The sequence below is a fragment of the Leopardus geoffroyi genome, chromosome C2 (genome assembly GCF_018350155.1).
Source record: "Leopardus geoffroyi isolate Oge1 chromosome C2, O.geoffroyi_Oge1_pat1.0, whole genome shotgun sequence".
In the NCBI taxonomy this organism is placed as follows: domain Eukaryota; kingdom Metazoa; phylum Chordata; class Mammalia; order Carnivora; family Felidae; genus Leopardus; species Leopardus geoffroyi.
Window position 1 is genome coordinate 15,892,915 of NC_059333.1, and position 18,494 is coordinate 15,911,408.

At 41.2% G+C, this 18,494-nt stretch overlaps 1 protein-coding gene across 3 annotated transcripts in view; it reads right to left on the minus strand.

Moving 5' to 3' along the window:
• The window catches only part of MAP3K7CL (MAP3K7 C-terminal like), a 38,319-nt gene extending 22,170 nt beyond the window's left edge, over positions 1–16,149 (minus strand). Inside the window, exons 1-4 of one of the 3 annotated variants that reach the window (XM_045501546.1) lie at positions 15,878–16,149; positions 15,318–15,371; positions 13,744–13,852; positions 196–257 (exon numbers count right to left, since the gene is read on the minus strand). In XM_045501546.1, coding sequence (XP_045357502.1) covers positions 196–257; positions 13,744–13,852; positions 15,318–15,353 — 207 coding nt within the window. In that variant the 5' untranslated portion in view covers positions 15,354–15,371; positions 15,878–16,149. Of the gene's footprint in view, positions 1–195; positions 258–405; positions 633–13,743; positions 13,853–15,317; positions 15,372–15,877 lie in introns of those variants that run through there. The other 2 variants (XM_045501547.1, XM_045501548.1) reach the window with 2 other exon arrangements.
• Between the last annotated feature and the right edge of the window lie 2,345 nt (positions 16,150–18,494).

The window sequence follows — 18,494 nt, forward strand, 5'->3', positions numbered from 1 at the left end:
CCCGTAAGCTCTTTAGAAGCTTGCTTTCACTGATATTTCACTTAGACTTTGGAGCTCTAGAAATACAAGGCTTCATGACTTGAAAGCTCCCCGCTCTGTCTCTAAGTCAGTCTTTTCTCAATTACGCCATTTGTCCATTCACTATAATTTGTGAAAGTAAGGAGGAAAAAAGAAAGACTCTGGAAATATCCTTACCTGTAGCTGCTGGTCTAATTCTGGAAAGACCAGAGGAATGGAGTCTTCAGGAGGTGTATCATCTAAAACATGAAAATAAAATGATTCTTCACTATAGAGCTCTTTCTCTCACAGGCGACGTTCTGCTCTTACCGTCTTTAGACTCGTGTGATGTATATTTTCATCACTTCCGGTGGGGACAGATAGAGGACAGAAGACAATTTTGATCACCTTTGGTACAAACAGAAGCACGGAGAGCATAGTTGGCCTGACCAACATTTTGCAAACAAATACCAGAATCCTCAAATGTTCAGTCTGGTAGCTCTACAATTAAGAAGTATTGTTTGTCCTTCAGTATTCTCATGTTGGCCAAAGCCAGATTACATGGTATGCTGGAAAGTGCTTTAACAAGGTGCTAATGAGGCGACCAAGACAACCTCAATGGGACAGAAGAACGTGTTAGTGAAAAATAGAAGTTCTTCTGTGAGATGGCAAGCTTTGATGTCTTTACCACAAGCCACCACCACCAGGCAGTTAAGCAGAGCCTCGTTCTGGGTTACAGTTGATAACAGGCGGCAACCCCGTCAGAGCGTTTCTTCTCAACACACCAGGTGGTGGTCCCCATCTGAGGCCCAGATCACTGCCTGGATGTGGGAGAGCGTGAGCGAAGAGAGCCATGGCCGCTCTGTCCTCAGCTGCCTTAAACTGACTGTTTGACAATAGGCAAATGTTGCCGGATCAAAAGATGGTCTCAGAAGCATCAGAGGAAACCTGAGAGGAGTTTGGCCTAAAATAATCAAATCAGCCCCAAATCTCCTCAAGGACACACTGCTGATCCTGCCGTGCCACCTGAGGACAGTCCCTTGTCGGCAGGACCTCATGTCTCCAGGCAGACTCTGGCTCTGTGGGGCCATTCATTTCCCATCCCCTCCATGTTGACAACACCTATCCCAGGGCAGCTGACTATGAGAATAAAATGAAACATAGACTAAGAATAATTTAAAAACCAGGGCACCTGGGTGGCTCAGTCAGTTAAGTGTCCGACTTCAGCTCAGATCATGATTTCACAGTTTGTGAGTTGGAGCCCCGCATCGGGCTCTGTGCTGACAGCTCAGAGCCTGGAGCCTGCTTCGGATTCTCTCTCTCTCTCTCTCTCTCTCTCTCTCTGCCCCTCCCCCTCTTGTGCTCTGCCTCTCTCTCTCTCAAAAATAAACATTAAAAAGAATAGTTTAAAAGCCAAATCTGTTTTAAATTACAACAAAGAAAGGAAATATCATGGCTTTTATAATCTCACTACCATAACCAAATTTGTTTATAAAAATGTGACGTTCTATTTGTTATTTTGGTTTTCTTTTTTCAATGTTTCTTTGGGGGGAGGGGGGGAAGGGCAGAGAGAGAGAGGGAGAGAGAGAATCCCAAGAAGGCTCCGAGCTATCAGCACAGAGCCCGACGTGGGGCTTGAACTCATGAACTGTGAGATCATGACCTGAGGTGATATCAAGAGTCAGACGCTTAACCGACTGAGCCACCCAGGTGTCCCAAAATGTGATGTTCTGTTTGAACAAGAGCAAGTGATATGGGCCATACCCAATGCAGAAACAAGTCTTCTCTCCCTACTCTCTGATAGCGTAGTCCAGAGCAAAATGAAGCTCCTGGCTTCCAGGCATTACAGTTCTTTGAAGGCATCAAACAGAATTACCAGAAAGATAATTCAAACAAGGACAGTATTTGCCTCTGCCAAACACCTCAAGGGTCACAGCAGTTAACAGCCTCTGGTATATTTTAGTCAAGCGTAGTATAATAATACTCCCATTTAACGCTATTCAGCTTCCCAGAGGAAGCAGAAATGGAGAAATGCTCCCAAGACCCTTGCTGCAGCCTAGAGGATTGACTCAAGAGGACACCCAATCCTCAGGCCCTTTTGAGTACTCTCTTCCTACTCAGAATGACTTCTGACAAATACTGTGGCTTTTTAAATACACCCCTTCATCTGAAAAGCATTGGACAAAAGACAGAAATATTCACTTGTTGCTATGGATCCTTTACAGGTAGCCTTCATTATAAAACCTATAGTTTCTAAAACTGATTTTGGTCTAAGGTTCACTTAAATTTACTTCAATGAAATATCAATAACCCAGACCCAGACATCTTGATTATGTCAGTGCATTGAGTTCAAGGCCAGGGCAATTTGGCACAGGTCAATGGGAACATATTATACTTTGGCATCTAATAATCATAGATGAACAGGCACTCATTAGAAGGATAAACCACTTCTATAAAGTACCAGAATAGACAGTGCCTTCTAGAATTCCAAAAGATAGCCAGGAATGGAGCTCAAGGCTTCTTGGGATTTAATCCACCTTCCTCCATGTGAAGTCACACTCCTTCCTGCTCAATCATAAAAAAGAAGAAAGCTATTCAATTGCTTTACTATGGTCAAGTAAATAGCAAATACTGGTCTGACCCAGAATTAATAAAGTGAATTATAGAAATCTATGTCATTATCTATAGTTAAACCATGGCGCTTCTATGTAACCATGCTGATAATTTTGCAGATAACATTTCAGACTGGATTTCTTGAGTTTGAAAACAAAGTCTAATTAATTGACATAGAAACATGTAATGGACGTTGTAACGACGAACAGAATAAAAATAAGACTTTTGTTAAACAACGGGTTCAAGTTGGATTAATTCAAGCAGGAAATGGCAACGGAAATAAGAAAACCAAAGACAGATGTAAGGAGACAACCAAGTCTGAAAGTCGGTCCTGTATTCCACTGCCTGATGCCATCTGGTTTAGCTAGCACCCTTGCAGCCAGAAATTTCAGGGCTTGTGAAGCTGCTTGCATAGCTGCCCTGAGTTGATGCGTGGTGTGTTTACTTTCAAACAGTGGCTGCCTTCTTTGACTGGTTTTAAAAATAGGCAAATATTCTAAAAGCAGAATGATGAATCACAGGATTGGGCCAAAAGGAAAGAAGGAAAATGACTCAGGCAGACTAGTAGCACAGCTGTTCCACAAACATTTGGCCAAATCGTTGTAAAACATTTTGACAGTGATATTGGATCGGAGTTCCTGAGAGCAGTTAAGTTTGTTTTGACGATTCCAGAAGAACAAAGTAGACGGTGCAGTAGGTATGCAAGAGACCCTCTCTCTGGCAAGTTTGGCTTGTGTTTTTGTTGTTGTTTTTTTTTAAAAGGAAAGCAGTTTACTAGCCATGCTTATAATGTGACAAAATCAAAATGCAAGTATACTTTTATTAAAATATATTTGTTTACCAAATAGTGATTGAATGCTTGTTATGGGCGGGGCAGCAACTAAGGCTATATGCTAAATTGGCAAATCATTTTATCATAATCTTTAACGTGTTATTATTTAAAAAAATAACTCATTTTCAAAGTGCCACAGTGGGCTTAATGGACGAAGTAAAATGTATCCTAAGGAATTTTGAAAGAATAAAATATAAGGGAAGGAATCTAAAGGGATTTTTTTTTGATAAGCACATGTTCACTGCCTGTTTTGCAAACACAATGAGACTAAGTCAATGGAACTTAAGATAGAACTTTCTTACTGGTATTCCAACCATTATGACATGCCATAGTACATTTTATTATGGGCTCGCCTCAGCATCTATCGAACAGCTGTTGAGTTGCCTTTGAGGTTATTCTGTTTCAGATTTCCTTAAGTTGTCCGCTCTGTGTTTCTCCATGAATAAGATACATGGGACCAAGTGGGACTGTAAGTCCAAATCCTCACTGTTATTTAGCAATGAGAGGCCATGGGGTCAGAGTTTTTGGAGAATGGGGCTAAGCAATCATGTGCTCCAGGACTCGGTGTAGAGCAAAGGATAAGAGCCCCAACAAAAGAAAGGAGTCTCCTAAGATTAAGGGGTGATTCACAGCCTGGGGCTCTTCTCTATACTACTGTGCTTTTCTTCACTTTCTGGTCCATGGGCTCCCAGACTTTTGTACTTCATGCAACAGTGAAATGTTCCTCAAAACATTTGGAATCGTGCCTTAGAGTGTTCACCTTTTTATTCAGCGAGTGAAGATGAGTCAAAATAACTACCTATCATTAGCTTCTCTTTATGACAGAGAGAACATGTTAGTCCCCAAATCTGAAGACAAAAATGATCGTAGAAGAGTGTCCATTATATTGGATAAATTTAGCTTTAGAGACAAAAGCAAACACACCAAAACACTTCATGCCATGTCCTTATTTCTTTTGTTTTACATCAGAGAAGTGAAAACTTCGTCAAACCAGACCAGGTTTACAAAGCAGCATTTGAGAACCACTGTTCCAGGCAAAATCTTGACTGGACTTTGGAATCAGTTACCTCCCCCCCCCCCTCCCCCCCACTGTGCTCTCCATCCTGGGCATAATTGGAGGCAGATCCTTGGTAGGAAGAATCTAGATTTCCACACAGAGGAGCCCTCGGGACAGAGATAAGCCACCCTCAGAGGACACTTCCAAGCCCCACTCTGCTCCCCAACCAGAAACCCAAGAGTCAGCCTTGTCCAGAATCCATTCCATCTGACTGCATTCTCTGCAGTCAGAGCTGGCTCCATGGGCATGTGTCTGTGCAGACACACAGAGCCCTTCCCTCTGGTGGACCCTGCTCCTGGTTTAATGTTCTATCCATAATACTTGAAATTCTTAATCATTTTTGAACAAGTAGCCCTGCACTTTTTGCACTATGTCTCTGCAAATTGTGTAGCTATCCTGCCCGTGAGTGTCCTGGAGATTATCCTTCAGGAACAAACGCACACTTAAGAGGCAAATGAGTTTGGGCAATGGGTACATGTGCCAAGGCTCATGCAAAAATTTTCCTGGAACCATTTGCCTGGGAAGGCTCCTAACCACTAAAGGCAAAGAGGGTCAATACAAGCCTCTGTAGGGCTCAAGTCAGCCACCTTTTGACATGAACAACCCACATAATCTCTTTGAGACGTAGTTTCTTCTCTGTAAAATGGGCATGATATTCCCTGCCTCAAAAACTTGTTATTAGTAAAGGAATGCACATGTCAATTCATTTAGCCTGAAGCCTGACACCTAGGAAATAATCAGTAATGATAATAAATGCTTAATAAAACTGGGTTCACTTTCTCCGTTCCTTTCACCATAAACCCAACCAAAGGGGTAATGGGGGACAAGGCACCTGTATGTGAATATGTGCATATGTGTATGATGGTGGGCATTGAAGGTATTGTTCCTCATCTGAATAATATAGACAGTAGGCAGAGTGAGAATCGTTGCTTCTGATTACTTAGTTATCCCCATGCCAGTTAAGAGAGATTGCCCTAGTGCAGCCACAACCTCATGTCTCATGGGTTTTCCTTCTTCATTTAACTCAGAATTTAAGAAATGTTTCTCTTTTACTTCCCCATCAAAGCAAACACTTTCTATATGAAGTATCAGTAAAAAAAAAAATTAGGCATGAAAGTTCTTTAAGTACTTTCATGTTAAATCTAAATCGAGATTCGTATTTTATTTTTAGAATATTTATCACTATAAGTGATATAAGGCTGCCAACTCGCATTACTAATGTATCAAAAAACTTTTTTTAAAAAAGCCTGTATACCTTGGTTCTTGTTAGAGAACCACATTATTTTGAGACATCTCAAAAGCTTTTTGAAACTTTGCTTCCTGCTTGTTAAACATTAGAGATGTGAGGGGCGTGGGTGGCTCAGTCAGTTGGGCATCGGACTTTGGCTCAGGTCATGATCTCGTGGTCCGTGAGTTCGAGCCCCGCGTTGGGCTCTGTGCTGACAGCTCAGAGCCTGGAGCCTGTTTCAGATTCTGTGTCTCCCTCTCTCTTTGAAACTTCCCCTATTCATGCTCTGTCTCTCTCTGTCTCAAAAATGAATACACATTAAAAAAAAACATTAGATATGTGAAAATTTAATACACATTAGATTTTTCAGGACCCATAAAATTAAAAGTACAGATATGGATATGGATGCAGGCAGTGATTTGGTATGATATCTAGCAGATTGCCAATGCTTTATAATTAATAGTAATCGTCATATTGTCTCAACCAGTACCTGTAATAATGAGACAAACAAGATCACACATCAAATAGCCTGAATGATATTTCCCCACACAGAGAGATCTGATTCAGCTTAAAGACAGGTTTTATGTTTCTTAGAAACATTCATCTAGCCACTATTATTGTAGCTCTTATCAATTTATTCTTTTATAAGAATATTTTTACTTATTTAGCTTATAAGAAACATTTGCTTCAAAAAGAATATGTTGGAAGTATATTCAGCACACCACCAAATAAAACTTAACTTTTCTTCTTTCCCACTCTATAAAAGCAAATCAGAACTAACCTTTCTCCATCATTTCCTATGACTACTGAGGAAGTTCTTTGCTTTCAGAAACAATCATGCTTGTCTCTCATTACATGGACCCTGCCTCCAAATGGGTAATAAAGGAAAAACAGCCCCAAGGGCCTGTCTTTGAATCCCTTCCTACTGTTTATTAACTGCTTGATTTGAGGCAAGTTACTTAGCCTCCCTTTGCCAATCAATGGTCCACATCTGTAAAATGGGTCGAATAGCATCTCCCCACAGAGTTGTTGCCAGTCTAAATTGATGAGATGATACAAGTAGAAGCATCTACGTACCCAATAAACACTGACTTCCCTTCTGGCCTTTGTGGCCTCAAGGGACAGATACCAACCAGTAAATCCAACTGTATCTCAAAGAACCTTCATCGGATATCAGAATAACAAACTCAAAATGATTACAGATACTGTATTGTTGACTTTATAGTATTTGATGATTAAGTTTCTACCATGGTTCTCAGCTCTGTGCTTTGTAAAAGATGTAAATACAGGAGGGGCGCCTGGGTGGCGCAGTCGGTTAAGCGTCCGACTTCAGCCAGGTCACGATCTCGCGGTCCGTGAGTTCGAGCCCCGCGTCGGGCTCTGGGCTGATGGCTCGGAGCCTGGAGCCTGTTTCCGATTCTGTGTCTCCCTCTCTCTCTGCCCCTCCCCCGTTCATGCTCTGTCTCTCTCTGTCCCAAAAATAAATAAACGTTGAAAAAAAAAAAAATTAAAAAAAAAAAGAGAAAAAAAAAAAGATGTAAATACAGGAGACCCCCACTGCCACCAACCTATGAGGGATTTTCAACTGCTCGTTGTCGCGGCGTGTGGAGGCAGCTTTGGAGGTCGGGTCAGAGTCGGGAACGGTGACTTGAAAGAGCTCAAAAAGTCTCTCCCAGCCACTATTTCCCCAAAGGCCATCCTCACCTCATTGGCTGGCAAAACTCCAGGGGGATTCCATGCCCTTATTTCTTTTGTTTCACATCAGACAAGTGAAAACTTCATCAAAGCCAGACCAGGTCTGCAAAGCGGCATTTGAGAACCACTGTTTCAGGCAACATCTTGACTGGACTTTGGAATCAATTACCTCCCCCTCCCACTGTGCTGTCCATGCTGGGCATAACTGGAGGCAAATCCTTGACTTCCTACCGACTCCCCTGTGGAGATGCCAAAACAACGACAACAACAACAACAAGAACAACAGCAACACCGTGAGAGAGATTGTTTTTAAAAAGTTAACCTCAATATTCATTTAATGCTTAGTGTGAATGAGGTTTGCCCGAGTCTTTCCACTGAACAAAGACTGAGAGCAGGGAGCAAAGAGAATACGGGAAACATTAGGTCCCCGAGGAGGGAGAGGGAAATACTACCCAAAGGTACCACAGATAGAAAAAGTTGAAGGAAAGCAACAATGACAACAGACACTTCCCTGCCTCACAATTTCGCTGAGAACCAATTGTGCACGTGCACACTAGACAGTCACACGGTTAAATTAGATGCATGGGAGCTATTTCAGCAGCTCCATACAAACACCCTGATATGCGAGAATAGTGTCACTTAAAAGAGACACCAACAGGATGGGCCTTGCGCTTTTTCAACTAAATGTCATCTGATTAATTTATATCCAGATAGGAAAAATTCTGATACCTTGAAAGAATTATTTGGTTTTTTTTTAATTTTTTTTTTTTTTTTTTGAGAGAGGGAGAGAGACAAAGAGACAGACTATGAGTGGGGGAAGGAGAGAGAGGGAGACACAGAATCTGAAGCAGGTTCCAGGCTCTGTTGTTGTCAGCACAGAGCCTGACGTGCAGCTCAAACTCACAAACCGCTGGAACCCATGACCTCAGCCAAAGTCGGATGCTTTAACCAACTGAGCCACCCAGGTGCCTCACTTGAAAGAATTTTTTAAAAACAAAATGTTGAAAGCTACCATCTTGGGCTGATACTAGTCTCCTTGACGCTTTCTAAATAAAAAATAACAACAACAACAACAAAAAAGAACCTCAAAGTCAAGGTCTAAATCCATGCTTGAGTGTACCAGATTTCATAGCTTGACTGAAATAAAGAAAACTCTCAAGTAATGAGCATGAAATCCTCATGTCAGTCCAACTCTAAATTCTCTCCAATTGGAGAAGGGCCAGTGACTCTCTAATAACCCAAGAGATGGGATTCATGTTTCTCTTCTGCATATTTTCTATTGGGAAAACTAACTCCATGAATGTCCCAATTTAGAAAGTTAACTCTTTGGAATTCCCAGTTTGGAAGTAATGTCAATCAGATCATTAGTTTATTAAAGACACTCACTGATGCCTCCAAGATTATGGTTAGCTAAGTGTTAATCAACAAAGGGTTCTGATGATAAGCTAGAAGAGGTGATTGTATTTTAAAGGGCTTTTGTTCCCCTAAAAACTTGCTTCCTTTATTTAAGTTCCTGGAGGTCCAGGGTCTATTTGGATTGTTGTGCCTCATTCTGCTATCAATAAACAATGATAAACTCCCCATCTACCAGGGCCAGTCTGTCACCAAGTCCTTTTTTTTTTTTTTTAAGCAATTGTAGAATTTCTTGGAATTAAGCTTTACCAGTATCCCATCCTTTAGCAATTTCTTGCTACATAGCATAAGACTGGTTTAAGCAAGATCATGCACACTTTGTTAGAGATAGAAAAATTTACATTTATAACCCTTTCTTCCTTTCCAATCAAGTACTGGATGCAACTTATCCAAAAGGAGATGGATTAATAAATTGCTTCTAGCCCATCAAAGGCAATGGAGTATTGTTTAAAGGATATCAGTGTCAAAGAGACCTTGGTTTGAGTCCCGGCTCCACCATTTTCTTTTTTTTTTTTTTTTTTTAACTTTCTGATTTTATTTAAATCCAGGTTAATTAACATACAGTGTAATAATGATTTCAGGAGTAGAATTTAGTGATTCATCACTTCCATATAACACCCAGTGCTCATCCCAACAAGTGCCTTCTTTAATGCCCATCACCCATTTAGCCCATTCCCCACCCAACACCCCTCCAGCAGCCCTCAGGTTGTTCTCTGTATCTAAGAGTCTTTTATGGTTTGTCTCCCTCTCTCACCAAGTCCTTTCAACTCTTCCTTCATAGTGTTCTCTGAATTCAGTCATCTCATTCTGGTATCTGATCCAGGTACCCAGTCTCTGTACCATTATAAAAAGCTTCATCCATTTTTTCATCTCTACATATTCCAGACTATGCCACCAATGGAACATTTACCATTTTTATCCTGTCACTCCCTTGCTCAAGAACTTTTGACACTTGATTGTTTCTGATCAAATGCAAACTGTGTTGTTCAACTTTCAGGATTATATTGTTAACTTTAATCTATGGCTATGTAAACAGATATTCAATGTAAGGCTCAAAGCAGGGTTCATTTAAATGGTATGCTACTCTCCTTCCATTCAGACTTCTGCTCCAGTTGACAAGAATTTTACTATTTCTTGAATATATCATGCTCTTCCTGACTCTTAGGTTTTGCTCAGCTTTTCTGTTTGGCAGGAAAAAGAAGAATTGTTAAAAGTTGTGTCGCCCCCATTTTTTTGTACCTGGTACCCAGAAATGCTACACTGCTTTTCAATACCCTACCCATCTTCAAGACCTGGCAGACTATCACATCTCCCAAGAAGCTGTTCTCATCTGCTCTTGGTGACATGGATTTTTCCCCAAATCTCTTTGCCTTATGAAACCCATAGGAAGGATCATGCAACACTCCTCTTTTGCACATCTCACCCACCTTTGGAAGGTTGCTGGAAGCACAGAAACTAAGTTCAGCTCACTGATAAAAGGAGAGGCAGGGATACCCACAATCCACCAATTGGATAACTAGTCCCTACATAATCTCAGGTCATTTATGCCATAAACCCTACCTTGATATTAAGTAGATGTGGGAGGTATCGGTGGGACATAAAATTGCTTAAGTGGTTTATATTTTCCTTAATACTCCAGAATCAATTATCATAGATACAAGGACCAGTTGAGTACATAATTTGTATCAAGCACTATGCTAAAAGTTTTACCTGTATAGTGTTATTTCATTCTTACAATAAATATGTGAATTATCACTATATACCCCTTGTGGGAAACTGAAGTTCAGCAAAATTGAGTGACTTCACCAAGATCAAAGAAATAGTGATGGAGATGGGTCTAGAAACCACATCTTCCTGACTCCAAAGCCTATGCCCTTAACCTCTACACCAAGACATCTCAGAAAAATGTGCAAAATATACAAAAACATGTAAGAAGTTTAATATAACTTAATATAACTGTATTAGGCACCCAAGAATGAATAAATTAATATTAACAGGCAAAGATGTCTCTTTTCTCATGGACTCTGCATACCCCTCAGCAATAAATCCATGAATATGGAGATGCTTCCCAAAATTCCACCTTAGCTCCCCCATTTACAATGGAAGCCTAGGATGTTTTCCTTTATTTCCCCCTAAATGTGTGGTCTAGAATGCACTGGAATTCAAAAGGCATGCACAGTGTGTGTGACGGCAAGTGTTACTCACTGTGACACTCCACATGCTCCTTCTTCAAGAATTCAGAGGGAGTGTCTCCAAATATCTGCAAAGCATCTTTCTGTACACTCACAAGTTCATGTGCATGCAAAAATACAGATTCCTGGGCCTCCATCTGTACCTACTGCATAAATGCGAATATACAGGACTAGGGCCTGGGAACATGTATTTTTGATGAGGGCTCTCAGATGATTATTTTGAGAAAAGCTGAGAAACACAGAAACCCATTCCTGCCCTGGATTCTCTAGTTGGATGCCTTTTTAGAGATACGAGGACACATAGATCATAAGGGAAAAAAAATTTTAATTTTAGCAATTTCTTTATAAATCTTCCTAAGCATCTTTTTGTGGCACTACTGGAAATAAATGACAACCCCTTTTTGAAGCTACCATCTCAAAAAAAAAAAAACCATGAATTTCAAAAGTGGGCATTCCTGGGACATTTGAAAGACCGGAACAGATCAATCTAAATTGACTGATACAAAACATGAAAGAGCTCCCAGTCAGGGGCCAATAAAGGATGGTGGCAAATTAATTACAAGCTGTATGTCTTGTACTTCAAGGAAGAGTCTATTCACGTGGCCCAAATATCAAGATCCACCTCTGCATGGCTCTTTTCTGTACATAAATTAAATTCTGTTAAAATAAAGACCAGGAAATGGTACATTTATTTGTCTCGTCCAAAATTATGGTACAATAATATTGCTTGGAATAAACAAGTTTATACACTAAAACTTTCTTTGTAAGGCTGTTGACTATAATAAGACTTGTTCTGGGACACAGTCACAGGGAAGAAAATTATACTTCTTTTTCCCTGGATTTGGGGGCTTACACGTACCTGTCTTGACAGCTAGCCACTCAAGCATGAACTATTCCTCAAAATCTTGCACTTATGAAATGCATAAAAGCAGGAGGGACTTTTCTTTTTCTTTTCAGAGAAGTGATATAAAATAGAGTTCAGATTCATAAATCTAGAGACCTGAGTTTAAATCAGAACTCTGTTACCTACTAACAGTGTGGTCTCTGGACCTCAAATTCTCTTTCTGTAAATTGGCAATACTAATGCCTACATTGCGTGGTTATTTTTTTTTTAAGATTTATTTATTTATTTGAGGAATAAATAAATAAATAAATCTCTATACCAAAAGTGGGGCTCGAACTCATAACCCCCAGATCAAGAGTCTTGTGCTCTACTGATTCAACCAGCCAGCCACCCCTATGTTGTATGGTTATTTTATATATTTTTTAATGTTTTTATTTATTTTTGAAGGAGAGAGAGAGAGACAGAGCATCAGCAGGGGAGGAGCAGAGAGAGGGAGACACAGAATTCAAAGCAGGCCCCAGGCTCTAAGCTGTCAGCACAGAGCCCGATGCAGGGCTCAAACTCACAAACTGTGAGATCATGACCTGAGCCGAAGTCGGACGCTCAACTGACTGAGCCACCCAAGCGCCCCTGTTGCATGGTTATTTTAAAGATTCGAAATAATACATGTGAATGCCTAATACAAAAGAGGAATGCAATTAACGTTAACTATCATTTCTTTGTTGGGATAGAGTGGTTTGCCTATTGGGAGAATTTCCCTTTACCCCTGCGCTTGAAGGCAACCCCTGAGTGGAGATATAGGACAACAGCAGACCATGGGAAGAGGGTCGAAAGAACAGATGATGAAGAGTCAAGGCTTCACTTCTCCTTACTCTGGAACATATCTTCCACGGGGGGCTGCACAGTCCAGGAAAACGGAGCCACATGTCCTACCACCATAATTACTTGATATAGTAACTGGCTGTGTAATGTCAGACTTCAGAGAGCCCAGATCCTTACTTTGCATTCTTTTAGGGATAAACTTGGTCCTTTCCAATTATTACGTTTTAAAATATTACTCCTACAGTGGCACTGTAGGAAGAAGAATAGATGATTGATTGATTGATTGATTGATTAACAGAATCAGCCCTCAAAAGACTCAAGGTATAAATGCTAATGTTGTTTGAGCACATGATTACGTGATTTTAACAGATGACAGACTGGGAGAGAAGGCTTACGCCAGTGAAAGAGATCCAAGCATTCCCTTCCTCACGTCTGTGACCTCACACCACCTGAGGTCTCCATCATAGGTGGTGTAATTCAGTATGTGTGTTAAGAGGCCACTGAGGGGAGCCATGACAAAGGGCTCTAAGTATGGCAGCCTCACCTCAGACCTTACTGTTTCGAGAGGGTCTGTCTCACCTGTCCCATTCATCCCTCTGGCTGAAATCTGTTGAGTCAGCCGGAAGTGGGGGAGCACCAGTGGGAAACCAGCATTTGGAACTTGGGCTCCAGGAAATGCTGCTGGAACCAGGACAGTGATATTTTTATATTACCTAACCAACTGCCAGCCCTTCTATAAATGTTTCCTCACACAGTTTCAACAATGACATACGTTGGAATCGTTAGAAGTGGTTATAGCTCCATGTATTTGATAATAAAAGAAAGTGGGGAAAGTAAAAAAGGAAGAAGGAATGTGCTAAAACAACCAGAGGATTGGAAATGGGGGAAGCATCACCAGAGGCATTTCTGGAGGCCACACTCGAACAAGACATGATGAAAAATCACACGCCCCATCATTAGGTCATGCCAGGCATGCATGTTTAAACACCCTTTGTGGAACAGGAAAAGATGATGGTTAAGAGGTGATCCTTTCCCTGGGACAGAGCGTACCTGAGGCATTATCGAGGCTGAAGGCGATGCGTACTGGCTTATCTGCAGGTACCCTGGCTGTGCTGATCATGTGGGCACCTGAGCCTTGGCCTTCCCCTGGGTCTTCCAGCTGTAAGGACAAAAGAGAGCCATTGTCATTTACCCAAGTCGTCCTTCAAATATTCAGAGGACCTTGGAAAGTTAGTAAGCATTACTGTCTTATGTTGAAGATACTCCTAGTCCCTAGCTTTCCTCCCCTGCATGGAAAGTATTCACCTGTCCCATGTAAAATTCTTTTTCTGGCTTATAGAAGAATTGTTTTGGAAATACACACCTAGAATAAAATATACAAGATAGAGCAAAATCTCCACCCACCTCGCTTTTTTAGTATCCCTTCACACTGACCGGTCCAACCCTAGTCCTTCAAGGTCTGATATGATGTTTTATTTTGATTGAGGGGGATGAAGAAGTCCTAAGAGGGCATCAGACAGCCTCATATGAGATTAGCTTTTCACACTCAAATGCCTAAATTGGACCTGAATTATTGAGTGGTAAAGAATGAGTATCACGGAACCATTTCAAGAACACCAAGACTATTTTTAAATATCTTACAGTTATATTATGAACATTATGGGCTTTGAATATCTAATGAACTACATGTAAATATATGAAACACTTCTCAGATGGTACATCTTAACAACGTATGATACAAGCGAAAGACAGAACTTAAAAACATTCTACTGATGTACGTGTTAAATTATCATTTAATTAATAAAGATAGAATGAATGGGAAAACATCCTACAGATGAGTTAGGATGGGCAAAAATACATGAATATTTCCTTGTTATAATAGTAGAACTTAGCACAAATACATTTTAACCAAGATATTTGATAATTTTTGTTCAATGGGACTAAGGAAAAGATATTGTTATACATATATCTTCATTATTTGAATACATATGTGCAACTTTTCTATTTTTAACCATGCTTCCCTAAACTCTCTGCTTTCCTTGTCATGTAAGCAGTACATGAGTACTGAGTGATATTTTAAGGAAAAAACTGAGTGATATTTTAAGGAAAACGTCTCTAAAAATGGCAAAATATAAATCATCTCTTCTGCCATCCTGAGCGAGCTTCTGGGAAATGTTTACCAGGACATTTTCTCATAGCAAGGTTTCTGACTCTTTCCCATAACTTTTCTATATCTAAAAATAGTGTCTAGGACAGTGAATTTTGTTTTTACGCTTATTTATAGAGCAGACACGAATGCATATGTATATTTATATACGCACACACGTATATTTAGACATACATACATATGGAATCATCCTACCCCGTACATGGAAAGAGAACAAACTTATATTAAACACCTAGTACAGCTTTGGAGAAAAACCCACAGCTGTTTATCACCCAGTTAGAATGATATTTGGCCCATTCATTTAAAACTACAAATAGCCGTGAACCATAAAGCACTCCGAGTCGTGTCGTTTTAAGTTAGAAAAGAGTAATCACGTGAAACACTCAACGTAAGAAAAGGGTAATATGAAATTGCTGTTACTTGACTCAGGATCTGTTTTATCTTAGCTCTGACATACATTTCTGTGTAGTCTCCTCTGCTTAGAATCAACCATCTTGTTAGCCACCTGTTCCTAGGGAATAGAACAGACTGTCTCAAATTTGACAAAACAAACAATAAAAAGCCCCTTAAAGTTGCAGCTAAAAGAAAAAGCCTTATTGTTATGCACTATACCATCACCAACCCATTTTATCCTAACATCTAGGGATGAAAAGCACACCTCTTTTGGCTACATTTCCCCCACGCTTTCCTGCACCAAGAAACCGAGCCCAAAAGGTGAAAATTTGCCTCCAGGTTTCTCGCGCCGGGCAATGAAATTGATAAACACAGCTCTTTAGAGCCCCTCCCCTCCACACAACCAAGAACATCTGTCTGCCTCAGGAAGGATGACAACAGCCAAGTGGGGTAGATTTTGAGTTCCCCACGGTGTCGGCCAGGAGAGCCCCTAAAGCAACTTGCCTTTTCATCACACCGCCTGGGGAGATGGACCACTGATTCCTCCTCTCGGCTGTAACAGAGCTTTGGTTCAGTGGCCGGTGCCCCGAGCATTTAGTTCGGTTTTCACACCTGTTGCCTTACCTCACTTAGTGGAGTGTCTGCACTTGTGTAATCCAGGGCCAGCCGCTGCCTTGGCCAGTCGTTGCCTTTGTGGAGTGAAGACCTAGTAAGAGGGCAGGCTGCACCTGCTGCATAGCAACCACTGACAATCTGAGGAGCAGTGACAGCTGTCAGGGCAGCTCACTGCTACCTGCTCTCCCCCAGACCCCCGCGTCCCACGGGCCTCCTGTTCCGCTTCCCTCCACAACCCCTCTCTCCTTTCCTTGCCTCTCCAACAGCCAGGATGTTGTCATGCTTCTAGAAAAAGCAAGTGCAAAAGAAAACCCTCCTCCTGTCAGAGGCATTGATAAACAGCAAGTTGTGGAGAGTCCAAATGTTTTAATTCATTAGTCCTGGCAAACCTAAAATACAAACAGACTTGCTTCACAAGACAGGAATGTCTTCAGCGTGACCCAATCGGTGTCTGTGTCTATTCCAGCAAACTGGCAAAGATAGCATGACTCCAGTCAGCAAAAATGTCGGCAGCTCCAATCAGCTCAGCAAGACCCAGCCAACTTGGACAGACCGCAAGCTAACTCTCAGATGATAGCAGCAACGATCCCGGTTAAGAACGTGAGGTTTGAGATGGAGCCACTGATGGGCTTGATGACTTGATCCCATCTACAAGTGCACCTGACCGCCAAACCAGTCAATGGGGAGAAGGAATGGAGCATTAGAACTGTTCAACCTTTTTAATGGCTATAAACCTGAAGGTCAGTAGTACTTTGAGAGAGTTGGGTGGTGATGTTGAGGTTAAACAATTAAAGAAAAAAAAGTATTAAGAGGAGGCAAAGACAAGCCATAGATGGGAAGAGCAGCCTTTGCAAACTAAGTACCAGAAAAAGAACGAGTATCCAAAATATAAGAAGACCTCTTTAAACAATAGGAAAATAAACCCAGTGTAAAAAAATGGGCAAAAGATCTGAGCAGACACCTCACCAAAGATGGCAAATAAGCAAATGAGAAGCTGTTGAGCACCATATATTATTAGAGAATTACAAATTAAAACAACTATGAGTTACCACTGCACACATATTAGAATGGTCAAAACCAAAACACGGACAACACCCAGTACTGACAAGGATGCAAAATGGCTCAGCCACCTTGGAAGACATTTTGGCAGTTTCTTACAAAACTAAATGAACTCTTACCATATGATCCAGTAATCACACTCCTTGGTATTTACCTAAAGTCGCTGAAAACTTCCATCCGCACAAAAACTTAACACCCGCGTGTCTACGGCAGCTTTATTCATAATTGCCAGAACTTGGAGGAAACAACACGTCCTTTGGAAAGGACAAACTGTGGTACATCCAGACAGTAGAATGTCATTCAGTGATAAAAAGAATGAGCACTTAAAACAAAAAGACATGGACAAAAAACCTTACGTGCACATTACATTTTTTAATGTTTATTTATTTATTTTAAATGTTTATTTATTTTTGAGACAGACAGAGACAGAGCATGAACGGGGGAGGGGCAGAGAGAGGGGGAAACACAGAATCCGAAGCAGACTTCAGGCTCTGAGCCGTCAGCACAGAGCCCGATGCGGGGCTCGAACTCACGGACCGTGAGATCATGACCTGAGCCGAAGTCGGACGCTCAACCGACTGAGCCACCCAGGCGCCCCTATTTATTTATTTTTGAGAGAAAGAGAAAGCATGAGCAGGAAAGGGCAGAGAGAGAGGGAGACAGAGAATCCCAAGCAGGCTCTGTGCTGTTAGCTGGGCTGGAACTCACGAACTGTGAGATTGTGACCTGAGCTGAAATCAAGAGACAGATGTTCAAACTACTGAGCCACTCAGGTGCCTCTTAAGCATAAAATATTAAGTGAAAGAAGCCAATTTGAAAAGGCTACAGACTGCCTGATTCCAACAATGAGACATTCTGGAAAAGGCAAAATTAGGAAGACAGTAAAAAAGGTCTGTAGATGCCAGAGATTCAGGAGAGAGGCAGAGAGGGTCAAACAGGTGGGATGTTTAAGGCAGCGAAACTGTTCTGAATGATACTATCATGGTGAATACAGGTCAGTATACATTTGTCAGAATCCACAAAATGTACAACACCCAGAGTGAACCCTAACCTAAACTATGGACTTTAGTTAATAATATATATATTGGCGGGGCGCCTGGGTGGCGCAGTCGGTTAAGCATCCGACTTCAGCCAGGTCACGATCTCGCGGACCGTGAGTTCGAGCCCCGCGTCAGGCTCTGGGCTGATGGCTCAGAGCCTGGAGCCTGTTTCCTATTCTGTGTCTCCCTCTCTCTCTGCCCCTCCCCTGTTCATGCTCTCTCTCTGTCCGAAAAATAAATAAACGTTGAAAAACAACAAAAAAAAAATTTTTTTTTTAAATAATAATATATATATTGGCTCATTGATTGTGACAAATGTACCACACTAAGGCAAGATGCTGATACTCGGGGAAATAAACAGGGAAGAAGCATTGGGAGGGCATATGGGAATTCTGCTTTGAAATTTTTCTTTCCTGTAAACCTGAAGCTGCTCAAAGAAGGTTAAATAACTAAGACTTAGCAGTTTCCCTTGATCTCATGAATAAAAGGCTAATTTGTTAGGATATTCACAGCAATAAATGGCACAG